The sequence below is a fragment of the Clarias gariepinus genome, chromosome 18 (genome assembly GCF_024256425.1).
Source record: "Clarias gariepinus isolate MV-2021 ecotype Netherlands chromosome 18, CGAR_prim_01v2, whole genome shotgun sequence".
NCBI lineage: Eukaryota > Metazoa > Chordata > Actinopteri > Siluriformes > Clariidae > Clarias > Clarias gariepinus.
Genome location: NC_071117.1, coordinates 6,151,234 through 6,171,610, shown reverse-complemented (window position 1 = coordinate 6,171,610; position 20,377 = coordinate 6,151,234). Strand labels below are relative to the sequence as shown.

At 39.3% G+C, this 20,377-nt stretch overlaps 1 protein-coding gene across 1 annotated transcript in view; it reads left to right on the top strand.

The window, feature by feature from the left end:
• Positions 1 to 397: 397 nt before the first annotated feature.
• LOC128507002 (uncharacterized) overlaps positions 398 to 20,377 on the top strand; it is a 35,060-nt gene continuing 15,080 nt past the window's right edge. Inside the window, exons 1-8 of the mRNA XM_053477618.1 lie at positions 398 to 464; positions 1,641 to 1,982; positions 4,332 to 4,580; positions 4,768 to 5,022; positions 5,113 to 5,373; positions 5,473 to 5,560; positions 5,795 to 5,801; positions 17,476 to 17,697. Coding sequence (XP_053333593.1) covers positions 404 to 464; positions 1,641 to 1,982; positions 4,332 to 4,580; positions 4,768 to 5,022; positions 5,113 to 5,373; positions 5,473 to 5,560; positions 5,795 to 5,801; positions 17,476 to 17,697 — 1,485 coding nt within the window. The 5' untranslated portion in view covers positions 398 to 403. The remainder of the gene's footprint in view (positions 465 to 1,640; positions 1,983 to 4,331; positions 4,581 to 4,767; positions 5,023 to 5,112; positions 5,374 to 5,472; positions 5,561 to 5,794; positions 5,802 to 17,475; positions 17,698 to 20,377) is intronic.

Sequence of the window (20,377 nt, the reverse complement as noted above, 5' to 3'; positions counted from 1 at the left end):
TGGCAACACAAAAAGATGTTCCCATAGCATTTTTACACAACATCTTGTTCCCGCTTTTTCACGGAACAGGGTTACAGCAAAGTAACCCGAGATGTTTGCTATATTTATTATCAAAATGGCTGAATAAGAAAAAAGAAAAGGAGGTGAGAGTCAGGGAGGAATGTGCAGAGGATGCAGCTTCTTGTCTTCTGGATGTGGTTATTACACCAAGTTAAGTGTCAGAATGAATTGAGCTCTTCCCAGCAGTTTAATAAGGTCATCAATTTGTGACAGCAAATAGATGTCAATCATACAGACCTGATATAGGTGCCTGAAGTCTTATGTGTTTTGTGCTTTATTGTTTATTGTTTTATTGTAAGTTTTTGTTTTTCTATTTATTCATTTGCATGTAGAACATTTCTCGATGAAAACCTTCAAAATGACCACATCTCCACATCGTCTGATCTTTCTCCTTATTGTTTTAGGTGAGTCACCCATTCATACCATCAAAACTACACATACAAGAGACATTTCATATTTAACCAGCCAATTTAACCTCCAATGTATGAAATGTAAAAATATCATCATAGAGAGAGTTCTGCCCAATTTCATTTTATTTTGTATAAATATTTGAAATGTAGATTAAAATGTTTGCTTTGAACTAGGTACATTTGTACAATATTTAGCCACCAATCCCATGGAATGTTGTTACACCAAACAAATTATATACAGTGGAACCTTGGATTGCGAGTAAATCGGTTTGGGAGTGTTCCACAAGACGAACAAAGACCGAGTATGTATGTAATGTATTGCGCATGCGCTTCTTGTTTTAACGCCGAGCGTCACGTGATCAGAACTGAGCCAACGATTTTTCTTTCTCTTGCGCACACACACTCTTTCTCTCTGCTCTACACAAACACTGCTCGGTCACGTTTTTTTTTAAGGTAAAGTGCCAGGTTAATTTTTCATTTTCAATCATTAAAATGAAATTTATATATAATAATACTTTACAGCAGTGATTCCGTTAGTATGTCGCCTAATCAAGTGTCATTAGAGAGATTTCTTGTTAATTTTGTCCGATAAAGCAGTGTTTCCTTTGTGTGCCTTCTATTGTTTTGTGTTAATTATTTTTATTTATTTATTTTTTGGGGCCGTGGAATGAAAAATTTAAGTTTCCATTATTTCTTGTGGGAACATAAATCTGATTTACGAGTGTTTTGGAATATGAGCCTGCTTCTGAAACAAATTATGCTCGTAATCCAGGGTTCCACTGTATATACACTGGAACCTCGAGTTGCAAGTAATCCGGTTGGAGCCGTTGTTGGTAATTGTCCCCCTCTGCTGGCTCTTAATCAACTGGCATTATACCAGACGTGCTGGTATAATCAACGTCTGTGCACACATGTACTGTTTACTATAAGACTGTGACCATGTGTGTGCGTGTAAAGTATTTTTTATTTTATGTTTGTATGTGTATGTGTGTGTCAGATTCTTCCATTAAAGCAAAAGCAAGTGTCATTAGAGAGGTTAAAGATCCATTCTCTCTCTCTCTCTCTCTCTCTCTTTCTTAGCCTGCACTGTTTGTGCGTGTGCATTAAACCCTATGGCCCTCCCCTCCTTCTCTTGATCTCTAATGACATCCTTTATTTGTCATGTTTCAGGAGCTCAGGGGAATGAATGGGTTGTAAATTACACCCAACAAAATCTCTGTGCTTTAAACGGATCTAAAGTTTTTATAAATGGCACGACCACACACTCAGTAGGCCTTAATGTCACAATGGCATTTTGGTCAATGAACCTATTTCCTGGTAAAGAGACTGACCTGCATAATGTTTCAGCTTACTCTGCCAGAGTGGAGTATTTAGGAGATGAACAAAGGCACTTCTCTCTAATATTGAGTGATGTGAAGAAAACAGATGAACACAGATACTACTTCAAAATCATTGCAAACTCAACAAATCAAAGCTGGGTGGCTGAAACTGGAGTTAATCTCACTGTTACAGGTAAATAAAATCATATTATTTTATACAAAAATTAATCAATCCATAATTCTCTGGTTATTCTGGTTTTGCAGTGCATTGTCAGGGTGTGTGAGCTTGTGTGACATTTCAAACTTTTTATGAGAATTGTGACATTGTGAGAAATGGTCCTGTGTGTTGTTTCATATTACTAAGTGTAATGTTACATAATTGAAATTTGTGTGAGATTCATTTAATCTGAGCTGGAGCTGGCCCTGATTGTGTTGATATTCGCAACGTATGAGCTTATTCGGGCAAGTACACTGTGATGAATCGCAAATAGGCCATGCCTGCATCAAGTAAGCATAAAAACATGACAAGAGCTTAATTTAATAAAAACATGAAAACATATAATGTTTGTGTAGTATTATTTTAAGCAGACTGTGTTTTTCTATTGTTGTGACTTAAATAAAGTTCAGAGCACATTTTATGACCAATTCATGCAAAACGTCATGTAATCCTAAAGGGTTTACATACTTTTTTTCTTGCAACTGTATGTCCTGTCTTAATATAAACCTGAAGTCAGTAGCTCGGTTCAAGTATTGGCTGAGAGCACATTGGAACTAAATATAACCAAGACACTAGAGCCATGTTGTGGGGTCACAGGAAAGACCTCTTTTTCTCTGACCCAACCAGTGAGTATCCAGGGCCAGTTGGTTGAGCAGGTACTGCAAATATCTGGTGGGAAAGACTGACACCAACTTGACCTTCACACAACATCCTAACACAGTGTATAAGAAAGCAAAACAATGCCCTTTGAGGAAATTAAGGGCATTTCATGTCAACAAAGATATTTTAACTTTGGTTTACAGATCTCTGATTGAAGTCGTCTCTATTTTTAGCATTACTTGGTACAATTTTCTCACCATCAAACAAAGAACAAAGTTGTCTCGTATAATCATTCAGGCCAGTAAAATAACTGTAGCACCCGAAAGTTCTCTGTCTGAATTATTTAATCTTCTTCCACCAGCACCCTGTAGGTCAACAACACCAGTGGCGGTCGTTGTTAACCCGGGCCACGACCGATCCGGTATGGGAATTATATTCGTGATTCGCATCAATGATTTGGCAAATGTTTTACGTCGGATGCCCTTCCTGACACAACTCTCTGCATTTATCCAGACTTGGGACTGGCACAAGAAGACACTGGATTGCGCCCCCCCGTGGTTGCATTGTCTAAATTATTCAATATCAATTAAAAAAAAATATTTATATAGCGCTTTTACCAATGGTCATTGTCCCTAAGCAGCTTCACAAAATGCAAATAAAATTTTGTTTGTATTAAGTGTGTATGAGAGAGAAAAAATGCGTTTAGATAATAATGAGATTGGGACATTGTCCCTGATGAGCAAGCTGAAGGCGACGGTGGCAAGGAAAAACTCCTTGAGATGGCAATAGAAAGAAACCTTGAAAGGAACAAGACTCAACAGGGAACCCTTCCTCATTTGGTTGATACTGGATAACAGAAATTATATAATGACATCATGTGTGTTAGGCTGCTGGAAGTTCAATATAACAGAAGTTGTCCAAGTTATTATAGAGTCCAGTTCAGCACCGAGATGAGTCAGCAGGTGCAGAGGACAGAGAGGGGTCTGGATTACTGGGAGCTCAAGAGCAGCATGTGTAACCATCAAGAAGCAGAATCCAGCTGGAGGTGGTCCTTCTCTGGATACCATAAGATTCTTGCAGGGTTGGCCTCTGCCTCCTGAAGCTCAGTCTTTTCTTTAGGGGAATTATACAGCTGCTCAGTGATGAGGAAAGCAACCCTGGTCAGTGAGGACCCTTTTCTTGCCTTGCATAGTTAATTCATGCTATTGCCATCAAGCAGGTGCTACACAGTCCCATTTGCCTGGGGAAAAAAAAAAAAAAACATTTACAAGAAATCATTTATCTCCAGACCAAAATAACTGCTTTAAACAGTAATAAATAGTTTTTTGTTTGTTTGTTTGTTTGTTTTTAGTGTGTGTAAATTATTGGAGCCTCAAAGAAGAATTTCTGTCACTATTTGGGACAGACAATAAATCTTTACTTATCTTATCAGTTACTTTTGATTTTGAGAAGTTGTCTCAATTGATTGCTTTAGGGAACGAGCATCTCAAAGAAAATGTGTAAATTGCATTTTGAAATGGTAAGAGTTTGATGTTAAGTTGTGTCATTTTAAACTGTTGATTTTTGTTTAATGAACAAATAAACATTGACTTACTGTATGTGCAATGGTTTCAAACAATTGTTTAAAAATTGTTAGAGTTTAAAAAAATGACAGCAAGGCTCTAAACCAGGCCCGAAGTGAGTGTTTAAAAAAAAAAAAAAAAAAAACATTTCTCATTATTTAAGATCTTCAGGTGATCGCTCCTGCAGAAGTGACAGAAGGACAATCAGCTGTTCTGACCTGTAAAACCACCTGCAGTCTGACTGATCCAACATTCATCTGGTACAAAAACAGCCGTGATTTAACCACAAACACCATCAAGAGGAATAAAGTCCACCTGCAGCCGGTCAGCAGTGAGGATGCAGGCAGTTATAGCTGTGCTGTAAGAGGATATGAACATCTCTCCTCTCCTGCTCACACACTCAGAGTCAGATGTGAGATTTATTCACCTTTTTCCTATATGGTGGATAACTATATATATATATATATATATATATATATATATATATATATATATATATATATATATATATATCCTAAATCACTTCACATTTTTTCTTGTGAACGAAAAAATATTTGAGTATTAACTGCTTTTGTCATTCATACCATGGAACTCTCTAGACCCTCCAAAGAACATCTCAGTGTCCATCAGTCCCTCTAGTGAGATAGTGGAGGGCAGTTCAGTGACTCTGACCTGCAGCGGTGATGCTAACCCACCTGCCACCTGCAAATGGTATAAAGAGACAATATTAGTGGAAAAAGGAAAGATATACAGCATCACCAACATAAGCATTGAAACCAGAGGAGAGTACAAGTGCAAGTGCAGTAATGAAATCAGACATAAGTACTCCACTGGTATAATTCTGAATGTTTTGTGTGAGTTAAAACAAAAGATCTCATCACAAATAATAACAGATAAAGGTATTATAGATTTCATTTAAAATCTTACATTTTTGTTTATTTTAGATCCTCCAAGGAATGTGATGTACACTGTTTCAGTGTACATCAGCTCTGCTGGTGATATAGTGGAGGACAGTTCAGTGACTCTGACCTGCAGCAGTGATGCTAACCCACCTGTGGAGAACTACACCTGGTTTAAGGTGAATGAATCCTCATCTGTAGGATCTGGACAGAGTTACAGAGCTCTACAGAGTGGACAGTACTACTGCGAGGCTCAGAATAAACACGGCTCTGAGAGATCAGCTGCAGTGTCTGTCACTTTACATGGTGAGTGATTAATTCTTGTTTCATCACTGCTCTGTTAGACCTCATGCACAGTGGAGGGACATTAACAGGAATATTTTCACTTATGTGCTGTGTGTGTAGTATCAGGTACGTCTGTGATTGTGTATGTAATTGTTGGAGTTGGACTTTTGGGGCTGGCAGCTCTTAACTCTGCACTCTTCTGGCTGAGGTGAGAATATTTGTGCTGATAAATTAATCACTTATTACTCTTACAATGGATAAAACGATTCTTACAATGGATAAATATTTTTAATTGTTGTAGCAAATTCAAGAGACAGATGAAAAAGGCAGATGAAGGTGACTATCAAGTGAGTTATTACAGAAATGTCCATAATGTGCTTGTTTTGTTCATAATAGCATTGACGCAGATCCTACTCATGTTTTCCACCCCTTCTCTCTGCAGATGGCTGGTACGACTCCAGCAGACAACATATACACAACTCTTGACCCTGCAGTCCAGACTGATAATGAATATCAGATATATGAAGTAAGTCTTTAGTGAAATAGACAGTTACCTTTAATGTGGTAAGAGGAAGGGACCAGTGGGACAACAGATAATAAAAAAAAGAAATACACTAAGAGCTAGCTTTTACTGGGGTCCCAGGCTGGTAGGGGCCCCAAAGGGCTGACAAAACTATTTATAATTTATAAGGTAATGATGATTACCAGAACAAACACTTCCAAGATGGCGCCGGTGAGGTCGGCTGCCATCACGACTGCTCCGACCACCTTTTCTTTGTTTTTGTCTTTTAAGTTAGTTCACAGAGTTTTAAAACTGTCAAAATTACCACCATGGAGTACTTTAGTTATGATAGAGACACTCTTGTTTCTATTGGTATACAATGTACTCACAATTCGACGTTTTTAAGTCCGGATCCGAGCTGGCCGAGTGAGATCCTGAGGGACAACAAAGGACGCGACGCAAAGCGGCGGCCCCGAGGGAAACGAGCCGGCGTCAGGAACAAGCTGAGAGCCTGTGCACACCATCCATTCGGTGGCCGCGTTACAAGACGCACTCAATGACGCAGACTGGGACATGTTCAGAAACAGCTCCGATGATGACGTCAGCGTGTTTAAGGAAGCGGTTGTGAGATTCATCGGGAAACTAGCGGATGATACCGTGGAGAAAAAGACTATTAAAACGTTTCCCAACCAGAAGCCGTTGGTGGATAAAACCATCCGCGACGCTCTGAGATCTCGCACCGCTGCCTACAACACGGGACTCGCATCGGGGGACATGGAACCATACAAGGCTGCGTCATACAACGTCCGGAAGGCGGTAAAAGAGGCGAAGCAGCGCTACAGGAGCTCCAACAGAGTGACTCTAGGAGCCTGTGGCAGGGATTAAGGATAATAATGGACTATAAAACACCAACAACCGGTATGACGAACGCGGACGCTACTATGGCAGACGAGCTGAACACTTTCTATGCTCGCTTCGAGGCTGCAGCTAAAGACGCTAGCAATGGTAATGCTAGCGGCGCTAACGGCTGCAGACAGGAAGACACTGCCAGCACCGGAAACGCGTTCATCATCACCGAGCATGACGTGAGGAGAGCCTTCAAGAGAGTGAACACCAGGAAAGCAGCAGGACCAGACGGCATCTCCGGTATTCTTAGAGCATGCACAGACCAGCTAGCACCTGTGTTCACTGAGATATTCAACATCTCTTTATCTCAGTTGGTGATCCCCACATGCTTCAAAGAGTCCATCATTGTTCCTGTCCGGAAGAAACCTCATCCTGCTTCACTCAATGATTATCGCCCTGTAGCCCTCACCTCAGTAGTGATGAAGTGCTTTGAACGCCTGGTCAGAGACTTCATCATTTCTTCACTACCTGACACACTGGACCCACTAAAGTTTGCTTACCGTCCAAATCGTTCCACAGACGATGCCATCTCTCATCTCCTCCACACATCACTTACTCACTTGGACACTAGAAGGGGGAATTATGTTAAAATGCTCTTCATCAACTACAGCTCTGCATTTAATACCATAATTCCCTCCACACTATCCACCAAGCTGGAGCACCTGGGACTCAGCTCATCTATGTGTCAGTGGATCTCCAACTTCCTAACTGGCAGGCTACAGGCAGTAAGGATGGGCGGACACGTCTCAGCCTCCATCACTCTCAGCACTGGAGCCCCCCAGGGTTGTGTTCTGAGCCCCCTGCTGTACTCTCTGTACACATATGACTGTGTGGCCACTACCAGCTCCACCACTATCATTAAGTTTGAGTGAGAAATGTGCATGAGTGTCTGGTCTACAGTCTACCGAAGGGTATGTGCAACTGTGCATGAGTACATGAGTAACCAGATGAATAATGTCCATAAGTGTACATTTCTGTGCGGTGTGCAAAAATGCAGATGTTTAGTTATGTGCAGTGATCTGGTTTAGAAACCGTTTCGTCTGCGGGAAGAAGCTCCTCCTCAGTCTCTCTGTGTTGGCCTTCAGGGAGCGGAAGCGCTTTCCTGACCGCAACCGAGAGAACAGTCCATTGCTGGGATGGCTGAGGTCCTTCACGATCTTCCTGGCCTTGGTCCAGCATCGCTCGCTGTAGATTGAGTGCAGGTCAGGGAGCTCTATGTGGATGATGCGCTCAGCTGATCACACCACCCTCTGTAGGGCTCGTCTGTCCTGCATGTTCCCGAACCAGGTTGTGGTGTTTCCCATCAGGATGCTCTCTATGCTGCAGGAGTAAAAGTTCCTAAGCACCTTGTAGGGCAGTCTGTAGTCTCTCAAGCGTCTGAGGTGGTAGTGACGCTATCAGGCCTTTTCACCAGAGGGTTGATGTGACAGGACCATGACAGGTCCTGCGTGATGTGAACACCAAGGTATTTCAAACTGTTTACTCTCTCCACTAGGCTCTTGTTAATGACGGGGGTCCTTTCCTGCTTAGTGCTAAAGTCCACCATCAAATTCTTTGTCTTACTGACGTTTAAAAGGAGGTTGTTCCTCTGGCAAGAGTTCTCCAGATTCCCAACCTCCTTCAGGTAGGCCGACTTATTGTTGTCGGAGATCAGGACCACCACGATGATGTCATCAGCAAACTTAATAATGGTGGTGGAGCTGGTACTGGCCACATAGCCATATGCATACAAAGAGTACAGCAGCGGGCTTATATAAATAAGCCATGTGGCTATGGACCTGAGCTACAGTATGAATTTAAGGACTGATAGGATTAGGCCAAGTTTTAATCAGACTAAGCACGTTTCCACACTGTGTAGGTCTCCTTTCTGTTTTCAGTAAAATATATATCAGATGGAGAAGTTGAAACAGGCGACGCAATTTTAAGTAGACACCAATTTGGATTTATTTCTGCTCAATTTCTGCTGTGACTATTTAGGCTGAATTAATTATTGGTTGGCATGGTACATTAAAATCCATAATTTTAATGTGTTTTATGATCCACCAACTTGGAGATTTCCAACAGGAAGGTGGCTTTAAATGCTAGTTTGTGTTTAATAAAGCTGCTGTGATAATTATTTTGAACTGTGTAGCTTGACCCAGTAACTGCTATGCAGAAGCACCATTGAACCACTCTGCAGCCTTATTTTCAACTGTTTTATTCAACTTCATTTGTTTGATAATGACATGTCATATGTATGTAATAAAAACTTGAGTAGTGAAGTGTATTTTGTAACGCAACCTAACAAATCTCTTTCTCAAAACTCTTTCTGGGATGTGCACGGCACGCTGCGTAGTTTATAAACTGTGCTGGCCGTCAAAGTGTTATTGTCACTCTGTAGCTTAATTATCAAAAGTTATATCCAATCTTTTTAACAACTATTTCTGATGTTACTGTGTGTGTGTTTTTTTTCTTTTAGACTATGCAACCTGTGAGCTGTGATGAAATAAATGAGTGCTGATGACTAGAGGGAGCTCCTCACTGAAGTGGTGAAACTTTATCGATTCTTTACATCAGCAACATCAGCAACTTACACCCATTTCAATGGTAGAATAAAGTGGAGTTACAGTTTCAATATCGATGTTGATCATCCTTCTGCAACAGCACATTTCCAAGTGTTTTCTTCATCTTATACTGTTCCATAAAAGCTTGTGCTATGATAGCACCATATAGTGAGCAAATTTAAGCAAATAGTAATCCTGTTTGTGATGCATTTACATAGGTCAGTGTTAAAGGTACAAATATTTTTTGTATTCATGTTATTTGATTTAAAGTAAGTATTGTTATAAATTCATATAAAGTAATAAATTAATGATTTATTTACTGCTGTCTGTGTGAGCAGCCATGTTGGTCTGAGGTCATATGCTGAGATCAGGGTTGAGAAGACCTTCCTGACTCTGAGTTGGAATTCTGAGTTGATCTTTTTCATAAATTATGAACCTGATTGTCTCCAAGTTTTAAACTTGGCTCCTTAGCTTAAAAGTTCTAGCTGGGAGTCCTAGACTAAAAGTGATTTAAGGAACTTCTCAGAGCAACTCTGAGTAAGAAAAGTACTAAAAAAATGATCTTAGTAAAGAGGTGTGGTTGACCCCGTTGATGGGGATGATGCAGCAATTCAAGGACTGTGATTAATTGATAATAAATAACCTCTGACCTCTGTAAAGGTCTTGAAATGTGTTCTTTGTGAAAATAGAATATATGATAATAGAATAAACAGTGAAATCATAATGTTTGTACTGTATATAAATTAATTATATAAACATGACTACATGCTACTCTATGCAAAGAAACATTTAGGCCTCTTAAAAGTCCTCTTTTTGTACCTTAGGAGCTATTTTACAGCTCAGATGCTTTGTCAATCATTTTTATCTTTATTAAGATTTAGTTCTAAATTTAAGGGAAAATTTTAAGAAAATGTCATAATTCTAAGAAAATTTCATCACTAGGAGCAATTTTCAAGCTTAAGAAGCTTTGTGAATACGGGCCCTGATTCACTGTGATCCTGAGCAGAATAAAACATTTTGAATCACAGCACAGCTATCTTAACTAGCCACAACTGTTCATGTACATTTCATTCTAAATCCTGCAAACATGCAAAATAATAATAAAAAAAAAACAAATCTGGGGTTATAGCCTTTTTAAAAGCATACTCTGGTCTGATTTTTTTTCCACATGTATGTTGTTATAGGTAGATGGGAACATTTGCTGATACGTCAGACCTAACACAACTGATCATTTTTGAAAATTAATTAATAACACTTTCTCAATAACACACACACACAACTTACAGTACTTCAAACACAAAAGAAAGAAAGTCTACTTTAGATTGAGCTTAAAAGTTGATCGGCATTTATGCATGAAACAAAATACCCTAAAGACTCAAATTTATACCAGTCATATTTCTTACATTATTAAACAGTGATGGCAGAATAAAGGTTTTCCTCCAGCTGCATCCGTAAAAGTATCATTACTCAAAGACAGTTTGATAGTGACACCTCGTGGTCAAAATTATGAAGTGCATCTACTGTACTGCATCCTGCTACAGGCTGCTGTAGGATTTTTAAATGAAAACCTTGCTAAAACATCATACTTACTGTTACTTCACAAAATAATTAATTTTACTTCTAATCTTAATTAATTACTTCTGCTGCACATTTTAACTGCCAGATTTTACAAAGTCTAGCATTTCATACCTAAAGTAAACATGAACACAGATATGAGGTGGTATCAAACAGTTTCAAGATTCGCTTGCCACAGTTACTTTTACTATATGTTCTCACTCAGACACCTTAAAACCTGGCAGTAGAATTCACTATTGACGTTCTAGCCCCTGGGGATGAATTGCTGATGAACAATGTCTAGCTGTGGACCTTTTTTTTTTTTTTTATAAAAAAGTAAAAACATTGTGGCACTGTGCAAAAGTTTGGGCACCCTGCATAATCAGTACTTACCAACACCTCCTCTGGCAGATATCACAGCTTGCAAACGCTTTTTATGGGGACACGCAGGTAAGGTTTTCTTCTGCTGACTGTTCCATGAAGGTCTGGTGAAACAGTGCACCACCACTCCAGTCTGCTCAATATTCCTGCAGGTTTTTTGCAGTCAAATGGGGTTTTTAAATTGTCTTTCTGACTAGCATACGAGCAGTTCTCTCCAAGTGTTTACTTGGTCTTCCAGATCTCATCTTGACCTCCACAGTTCCCCTGAACTGCCATCTCTTAATTACATTTCTCACTTTGAAAACTGCAAGCTGACAACGCTTTGCTGTCTTCTTGTAGCCTTCTTCTGCATTGTGGGCATCAATACCTTTGACTTTCAGAGTCTTATGCAGCTGCTTAAAGGAACCCATGGTTGTTGAGTGTCCACAAGTGTGTGCACAAGGTTTGAAGAGTTAAATTATTTGTAAAGCTTCGAAATTGGCATTTACTAATGACAGCTGTTGCCTTGATCAGATCTAACAAGATGATTAAGGTCTAAACCTTACAAAAATAATGTGAGACTTTGGAACTCTTAGGGTTTCCAAACATTTGCACAGAGCCATAATTATGTTTTTTTTTTTCTTCGATTCATGGCATAAAAAGTACCTGTGCATCAATGTTTGCTGAAAATATTGTCAATTTTTTCCATTTCCAAGAGAGACTGTTAACATTTTTTTCAATTAAAAAAAATCACCAAAATCTGTTATTTATCAAGGAGTGCCTAAACTTTTGCAAAAGAATGTATAATATGGTGCCTAAAACTTTTACACAGTACTGAATATATTATACAGCCCCTGGTGTTTAATGCTTTGTTGCTCCTCTCTCTCCTAATATATACCATTATGTGTTTTGGTATTTATTTCTTTATTTTTCTCAATTGTTCCTTATTTACTTTTTTACAGTTTATTAATCCAATAGTTACAAAAGTTTTTGACACTCTCAGTACACTTTTAAAACAGTTTTTTTTCCAAGTATATTAAGTTAAACTCCATGTTACCAGGGCCTAAAAGAATAATAATTAATTAAATACAGAAATTTTGTATTTCATTTAGAAATACAGTAAAATATAGCAAACAACACATATCATTATTTTATTTACACATAAAACATATTATTAAAACTTAATAGCCCTCTTAAGCAGCGAAGTTCCAACATTCAAATAAGCACTCTGAATTAGTGCAAATGTATGCCATTAAAAACCTTAATGCGTTAAAACATTTTAATCAACAGTTAAACATGTAAACAGTTGTAGTCGATTCATATCAATAGCTTTTAAGATAACATTATCTTTAAAGCTTGCACTTTTGGGGATAGCTCAATCCTATCAAGTCCTAAAAGAACTACCCTTAAATATGTAGCGCAGTGCCCGGGAGTATTCAAGGTTAAGGGCATAAATAAGTCCCATATGCAGTGCACATGCCTTTGCAGTATTGCCATATACGTGCAAAATGTCCTTTTCTTTAAGTATAATGGATACATTAACTGGTTCTTCCCCTGTAACAGCACGAATGACTAGGATTTTAAAAATGTGCAAACTGGCATCACTTTATTACTTCATCTGTCCTGCATACAAATTCACAAGAAAATAAATAAAGATAATTATTTTGAGAAACAAAAAATAAGAATTGCTTCAATCACCTGTCCTGACTTCATCATCACAAAGGAAAAAAAAACATATACTTGATAAAAATGACCATCAATTTATATACTTCAAATTGTTAAACTTGTTGTTTAAATTACTTTAGCAATAATCTTGCATCAATAAAAGATTTGTAGAACATGGCATGAGATGGGGAAATTCTTCATTTCTTTTTATTTTCATGAGTTGCCATTTTGCAATGAAGTTCTTCAAAATGGTCTCCACTTTGATTTTTCTTATGATGTCAGGTGAGTTACACATTTACATCAGCAGAGTTACATACACTAAAGACATTAAATATTTACTCAGCATTATCCATCGATCAGCCATAACTTTTAACCATTAACATTAAAACCACTTACTGTAGGATTTAGGTTCCCCTTGTGCCACTGCTTTAGCTCTCACCCATACAGATACCTCTGGGGTGTACTGTGGTGTCTGATACTGTACCAGGATCTTGCCAACAAATCCTTTGGTTATTGTGGGTTGTGGAGTAGGGCTCATGTAAATTTGTTGTATTTCTCCAGTGCATCCTATACAGTAGGTGCTCCATCTTAGTAAGATCTGTGCTGAACTAGGTGTTTTGGTGCCTTTCTATGATGGCCAGCATTGACTTTGTTGGGCAACTTGTGCTGCAATAGCTTTTTGTGGGATCAGACCAGATGCCTTGGCATTTTGTCTTTATAGATGTGAGTGGCCCATGAGTGGTCATGATCCTGTAAACATTTTACTGATATATAGCTCTGGTTTTGAATTTTCATGTTTGTTGTATAAAGTACTCAGATGTGGAAATCACCATCACTGTAGTATTTCTTTGATACAATATATTGTTATGACTTTTTTTATGACTTAAGCTCTGATCTAAAACCTACCTAAGAGAATTCTATTTTCCCATTCCCAATAATTGTGAGACTATTGATGGATAATTAACATTTTTTTCCTCCTATTTGGATACACAAATTGTATTATTTACATTGCCTTTGCTCACTGTTGTTTATCCCTTGTGACTCATCCCCATGTCAAGGCCTTGTGATATCCCTGGACAACAACCAAATCACTCCTACAGCCACCGTCTGCAATCTTAGGGTAACCGTGGACAATCATTTGGCATTTTCCCCACACATCGCTAACCTTACTCGCTCTTGTAGATTTCTTCTTTACAATATCAGACGAATTCGCCCATTTCTTTCTTCACAGGCTACTCAGGTGCTTGTTCAGCCCCTTGTTATTTCAAGACTGGACTACTGCAACTCACTCCTGGCAGGCCTGCCTCTGTCCACGATTCGTCCTCTGCAACTGATCCAGAATGCAGCAGCACGTTGTTTTTCACCTTCCCACGTTCTCCCACACCTCCCCACTCCTCCACTCCCTGCACTGGCTTCCTGTAGCTGCCCGCATCAGATTCAAAACGCTGATGCTTGCCTACAAAGCTAAAAATGGCCCAGCACCTACTTACCTCTCTGCTCTAATCACACCACACACTGCATCACGTTTCCTCCGATCCTCCAGCACTGCTCGCCTCATCCCACCATCTCTCAGGGATCGAGGGCGGCATTCATCCAGACTCTTTTCTGTTCTGGCACCTAGGTGGTGGAATGAACTTCCTCTAGATGTCCGTACAGCTGAGACTTTGACTATCTTTAAACGACGACTCAAGACGCATCTGTTTCTCCAGTACTTGGACTAACACAATCCCAACTCAGTAGCAGATTTAATGAGTTTCACTTTTAATTAGCTGTTCTGACCTGTAACACCACCTACAGTCTGCCATTCATCTGGTACAAATAACACCACCAAGAGCAATAAAGTCCACCTGCTGCCGGTCAGCAGTGAGGATGCAGGCAGTTATAGTTGTGCTGTAAGAGGATATGAACATCTCCCCTTTCATTGTTTGGACCCTTACCGTCAGATGTGAGATTTTTTTACTTTCTTTTTTATATATTATATGACTATGCAGATCATTAGTCACTATATATTTATTGATAAATGTTGATTATAATGATAAAACTGCATAAACTGCTTTTTTCACATTTATTATGGAACTGTTCAATAGAACATAGATCCACCAAAAAATATCCCACTGTGCATCAGTAACTTTGGTGAGATACTGTAGTATAGAGCAGTTTAGTGACGCTGAAATGCAGCAGTGATGCATGTGGAGAACTTCACCTGATTTTGGGGAATGAGATCAGTGGTAAAAGGGAAGACCTACACCATCTTAAAAGTCACCTCCGAGGGCAGAGGAGAGTGCCAGTGCATTAATAGTGTCGAACATTAGATCTGCTTCAGTATAATTCTAAATGTTTAATGTCAGTTAAATCTAACAATGAAGGGGTAGGAAAGATAGCACAAATTTACTATTGGGTAACACATTACAATCTAAAAAAAAACCTCTCTTTATCTCTTTCCACTTGTTTTTTCGTTCATTGGTATTCTTGTTTGGAATCTATGTTTTTGTTTCTTCGTTTTTGGTCTGTTGTTCATTATGGTTAATCAATTGATGGATTTGATTGATTGATTAATTAATTCATTAATTAATTAATTAATTAATTAACTAATTTAATGTTAAACTCTTTGTAAAAGAAGTAAAAAAGTGAAATGTCAAAAAATAAAAATGGTGTTTTGTTTGCATAAAATTTTGCTGTTCATTTTGCTGATTAATTCATCATTAATTACCCTGAAAATACTTACAGTGGATAAATATTTGACTTTGTGTGAGCAGATGCAAGAGACAGAAGCAAAAGGCAGATGCCGGTGTTTTCAAATGATTAATTACAAAAATGTCAATCAGGTGTATGCTTTGTTTATAATAGACTCTAAAACTAAAGATCTTCAGCAGAAACTTCTTATGTTCTCCGCCCTTCTCTTTACAGAACACTGGGCCAAGTGCTAATGATGCTAGTACACAGCTCTCACCCTGCAGGCCATACATCTGATGATGCGTCTCACACACTTGCACACGCACAGATTTTACTGAAATATATAGTTACCTCTAGTATAGTAGATTGAGGAATATGGTCTGAATGAATGATAATGTATTTAAGTCTTGTAAATGAATATTTTATGAAATTCAGATACAGTATATGCTCTTTGAGCTGTTGCAACCACAGGGGGCTCAATCCAGTTTCTTTTTGTGCCAGTCCCAAGTCTGGATAAATGCAGATGGTTGTGGCAGGAAGGGCATCAATGTAAAACATTTGAAAATTCAAATGCTGCAAATCATAAACAGGACTTCCATACCGGATCGGTCATGGCCAATGTTAACAACGACCACTATTGGTGCTGTTGACCCAAAAGGTGCTGGTGGAAATTGGGCAACTGTTGGTCAAAGAAGGATAGGAGGAAGGTGTGTTTATAGGCAGAGAGAGAAATGGGAAAGGCAAGAGTGACAGTAGGGACTTTGAATTTTGGGACTATGACAGAGAAGGCAAGAGAGTTAGTTGACATGATGCAGAGAAGGAAGGTGGATATATTGTGTGTCCAGGAGACCAGGTGGAAAGGTAGTAAGGCTAGAAGCTTAGAAGCAGGGTTGAAGTTGTTTTACTTCATCTTCCAAACATGCTCACTCCCTTGCATTTAAATCAGTCAATGTGTGAGTATAAAGCTGCAATATAAAGACTGAGGGAAGCTATAGCAGAAGCAAAAAGACACATAGAGAAGCTAGAAAGTTTCTATTCCACTAGTGACTTTCGGGGGATGGTCACCCGGTATGCAACACATCACAAACTATAGGACCACCACCATCAGCTCCAAAGACTTAATGATGTTAACATCTTTTACTCATGCTTTGAGAAACTAGCTACAGCACAGATACAGTAGGAGGCCCACACACACCCAGACCTCGCAACCCCTTGCCCCACCCCAGTCTCATCAGGCCAGGTATACACAGCGCTGGGAAAGATCAATCCAAGTAAGGCAGCAAGACCAGACAACATTCCTGAGCGGGCGCTAAGAGCTTGTACCAACTAGTTGGTGATGTTTCACCTCCATCTTTTCCCTAGTCAGTGCACCATTTCCACCTGCTTCAAGAATACAACCATTGTCCCATTTCTCAAGAAAAACCTACCCACCTGTCTGAATGACTATAGGCCAGTGGCACTCAATCCAATCATAATTAAGTGCTTTGAGAGATTGGTGCTGGCCCACATTTAGAACAGCATACCACACAGTTATCCCCTGCAACAGGTCAACCTCAGATGCTATCGCTGCTATCGCTGCTACCCTCCATCATTCCCTGGACAATAAAGTGTCTTTAATCAGGATGCTCTTTGTAGACTACAGTTCTGCTTTTAACACAGTCATTCCCAACATATATTTATTATTTATTAGACCATTTATTACAAATAGATAACAATAAAAAAATAATAAATTGTCTACAATTGGCTTGCTCTGTGACTGGCTTTAAGACTTTCTGACTGGCGGGCCCCAGTCTGTCAAAATTGGAAATACAGTAGGACCTCAGCCAGCATCATCACGCAACAAAGCCACTCAAACAGGGATGTGTCCTCAGTCCTATCCTCTACACCCTGTTCACCCACAACTGAGTCGCCTCTCACAAGGACAACATCATCCTTAAGTGTGTGGATGGCACTGCAGTGATGGGATGCACCACTGGTTTGGACAAAGCAGCATATAAAATGGAGATGGCCAGTTTGGTAACATGGTGTGAGGATAACAACCTCTCCCTCAACATGAACAAGACAATGGACATGAGAGTGGACACGGAGAAGGAGAAAGGACCTCATCGACCACTGTTCATCCGGGAGCTTGAAGTAAAGAGGGTGAGCAGCTTTAAATATCTAGGCATCTACTTTAGTGACAACCTCACATGGACACTGGTTAAGCTGGTAAAAAGGGCTCGGCAGCAGATTTACTTTCTTATGACGCTGTGGAAGTTTGGTATGTCTCCTAATGTCCTCTTCAACGTCTACAGCTACATAATTGAGAGCATTCTGACCAATTGCATCAGTGTGTGATATGGCAGTACTATTGTTATGGACTGCAAATGCCTGCAGAGAATGGTAAAGACTATTGAAAATATCACAAGGACTCTACTGTCATCCATGCAGAGCATTTACTATCGCAGGAGAACTGCAGGAGAATTGCCTTTATACTTCTTCCTTTAAACTATCTGTATCTGAATCTGACTGTTGACACTGATGTTTGAACATTCATTACAGAATTTGCACAATCATTGCACAATTTGCACACCCATTGATTTTAAAACTGTGTTTAATATATCTGTTTTTTTCTCTGTTGTGGCATGTTGTTTAACATTTAACTTAAACTAAGACGGCATGCTGAATCTGATACTGTGCCGCTCTCTCTCTCTGTCTCTCACACACACACACACACTCTCTCTCTCTCTCTCTCTCTCTCTCTTTCTTTCACACACACACACACACACACACACACACACATGCACACCCCATACATACACACACCCATGTGATGTGTCATACACACTTCTCAGAGATAAATGGAGACAGAATGAAAACAAAGTTAAGACAGAACTGAAATGTGAGATCAGTGCGTATTACTGCCCCTTGTGTTGGAGCATCATTACTGCAGTAAAATAAATGTTGAAGACAACAGCAGAACATCTTATATTTATGTGAATGTTCTAACTTTTTTCACCTATTACCGTATTTCTGAATTGCTAAAACACATTTTTTGAATGTTTCTCTCACTTTTTCAAAACCTTAAACACAAATCACCAAACTTAAGCTACACTGTCAAAACCCTTGACTTGTCTTGCTATATCAAACAATTGATTCAGAACTATGTTATCTTTACCCAAAACCAAACACAGTGTGTGTTTTCAGATAACACACACATCCAGCTAATGCATAAACACTACACAGCAGTCATTACACACTACAGAGATAAATGCAAAACACTGCACTCAGGGCAGAGCAGGGGAAAAAATGTATTTATTATGAAGTATTTGCACAATCCTGCACACATATAAATGTAGTCACAAACAAAAAATGCAGCAGATCGATAGCAAGCAATGTCTTGGAATCATTCTGTCTCAGCATCATGCCTCATGGTCAGGCCACAGGATCTCATCAACCTCACAGGCAATCCTGTCCCTTGCTAAACAATGTGGAAAGAATCCTTTAGCATGCCGAATCCAACCTTGAATCACTTCCACTCCAACGTCGTCACATGCAGCATCCACTGACTGAATGAGATTTTCCTGTGCATAAGGATTTCTGTCATAGACCTTCCACCTCCATGCAGAAAAAAATTCTCCAATGGGATTAAGGTAAGGGCGAGTATGGTGGGAGGCACACATTTATAAAACGTGGCTTATTTTCAAACCACTCACGGATTCTAGGACCACGGTGAAAGTTCACATTGTCCCAGATTACAACATACATGGGATGCTCTGCCTGCTCACCTCTTTCTTCACGTCTCAGTAATGCTTCCTGTAGAGCATACAGAAACGTTATAAGCTGGGCAGTGTTGTAAGACCCTAAAGACACATGGCGGTGAATAACCCCGTAGCTGCTAATGGCCGCACGTTGCCACCACGCTGCCCTGGCAACTCTACAATGGCACGTTGACCAATAATGTTGCGGCCTCTCCGTCTCCTCTTGGTGAGATTGAAGCCAGCTTCATCCAAGAAGATGCACTCATGCAGCCTCTCTATGGAATCCAGTTGAAACATTCTCTATAGAAAAGAACAAAAATTTATTTTTGAAGTAACGTAAATTACACAGCATTCCAGGCTTCATGCCTCTATATGCATGTGCTGCATTACATTCAACACAGTAAAGATGTAGAGTAACTTAATAGTGCTGTGTAATCTCTGGACATGATTACTTACTTGTACATATTGATATCGTAGCTCTTTTACCCTTTCAGAATTTCTCTCAAATGCTACTCTGTAGGCTTGTTTAAGACTTATCAGGTTGTGTTTCAGGACACTCACACGTTGTCTTTCTCAGCTCGCTGTTGTATTTAACGCAGACGAATGAGATTATTTTGAAGGACCATATTTACAATAATGGTCTCCTGCTGTTGTGAGAACATACCCCTCCTTCCACTGGCATGTGGCAGTCTTTCAATTCTAGCAAATAAAACCTCTTGTTAGAATTGTACAGACAGGCCTAATGCATTGAAATGTCACCAAATAGGTACAATACATAAAATACTATTATTTTTAGTACTACTATTAGTTTTACTGTAATACTGCTAGAAAAGGGCCAATTTTTAGAGATATGTTACAGTAATTTACTGAGACTTTCCACAACTGTACATACTGTACTGTAAGGGATCACAAATGATAGTACACTTACCTGTTCTCTTCTCTGAATGTCCTGACAATGGAGGCCACAGAGAACCTGCTTATATTTGGTTGAACACGTAGTCCTGCTTCCCTCATACTCATTCCATGAACCAGAACATTGTGTATGATTGTTGCTCTAATTTCTTCTTCCTCCTCCTCTGTCT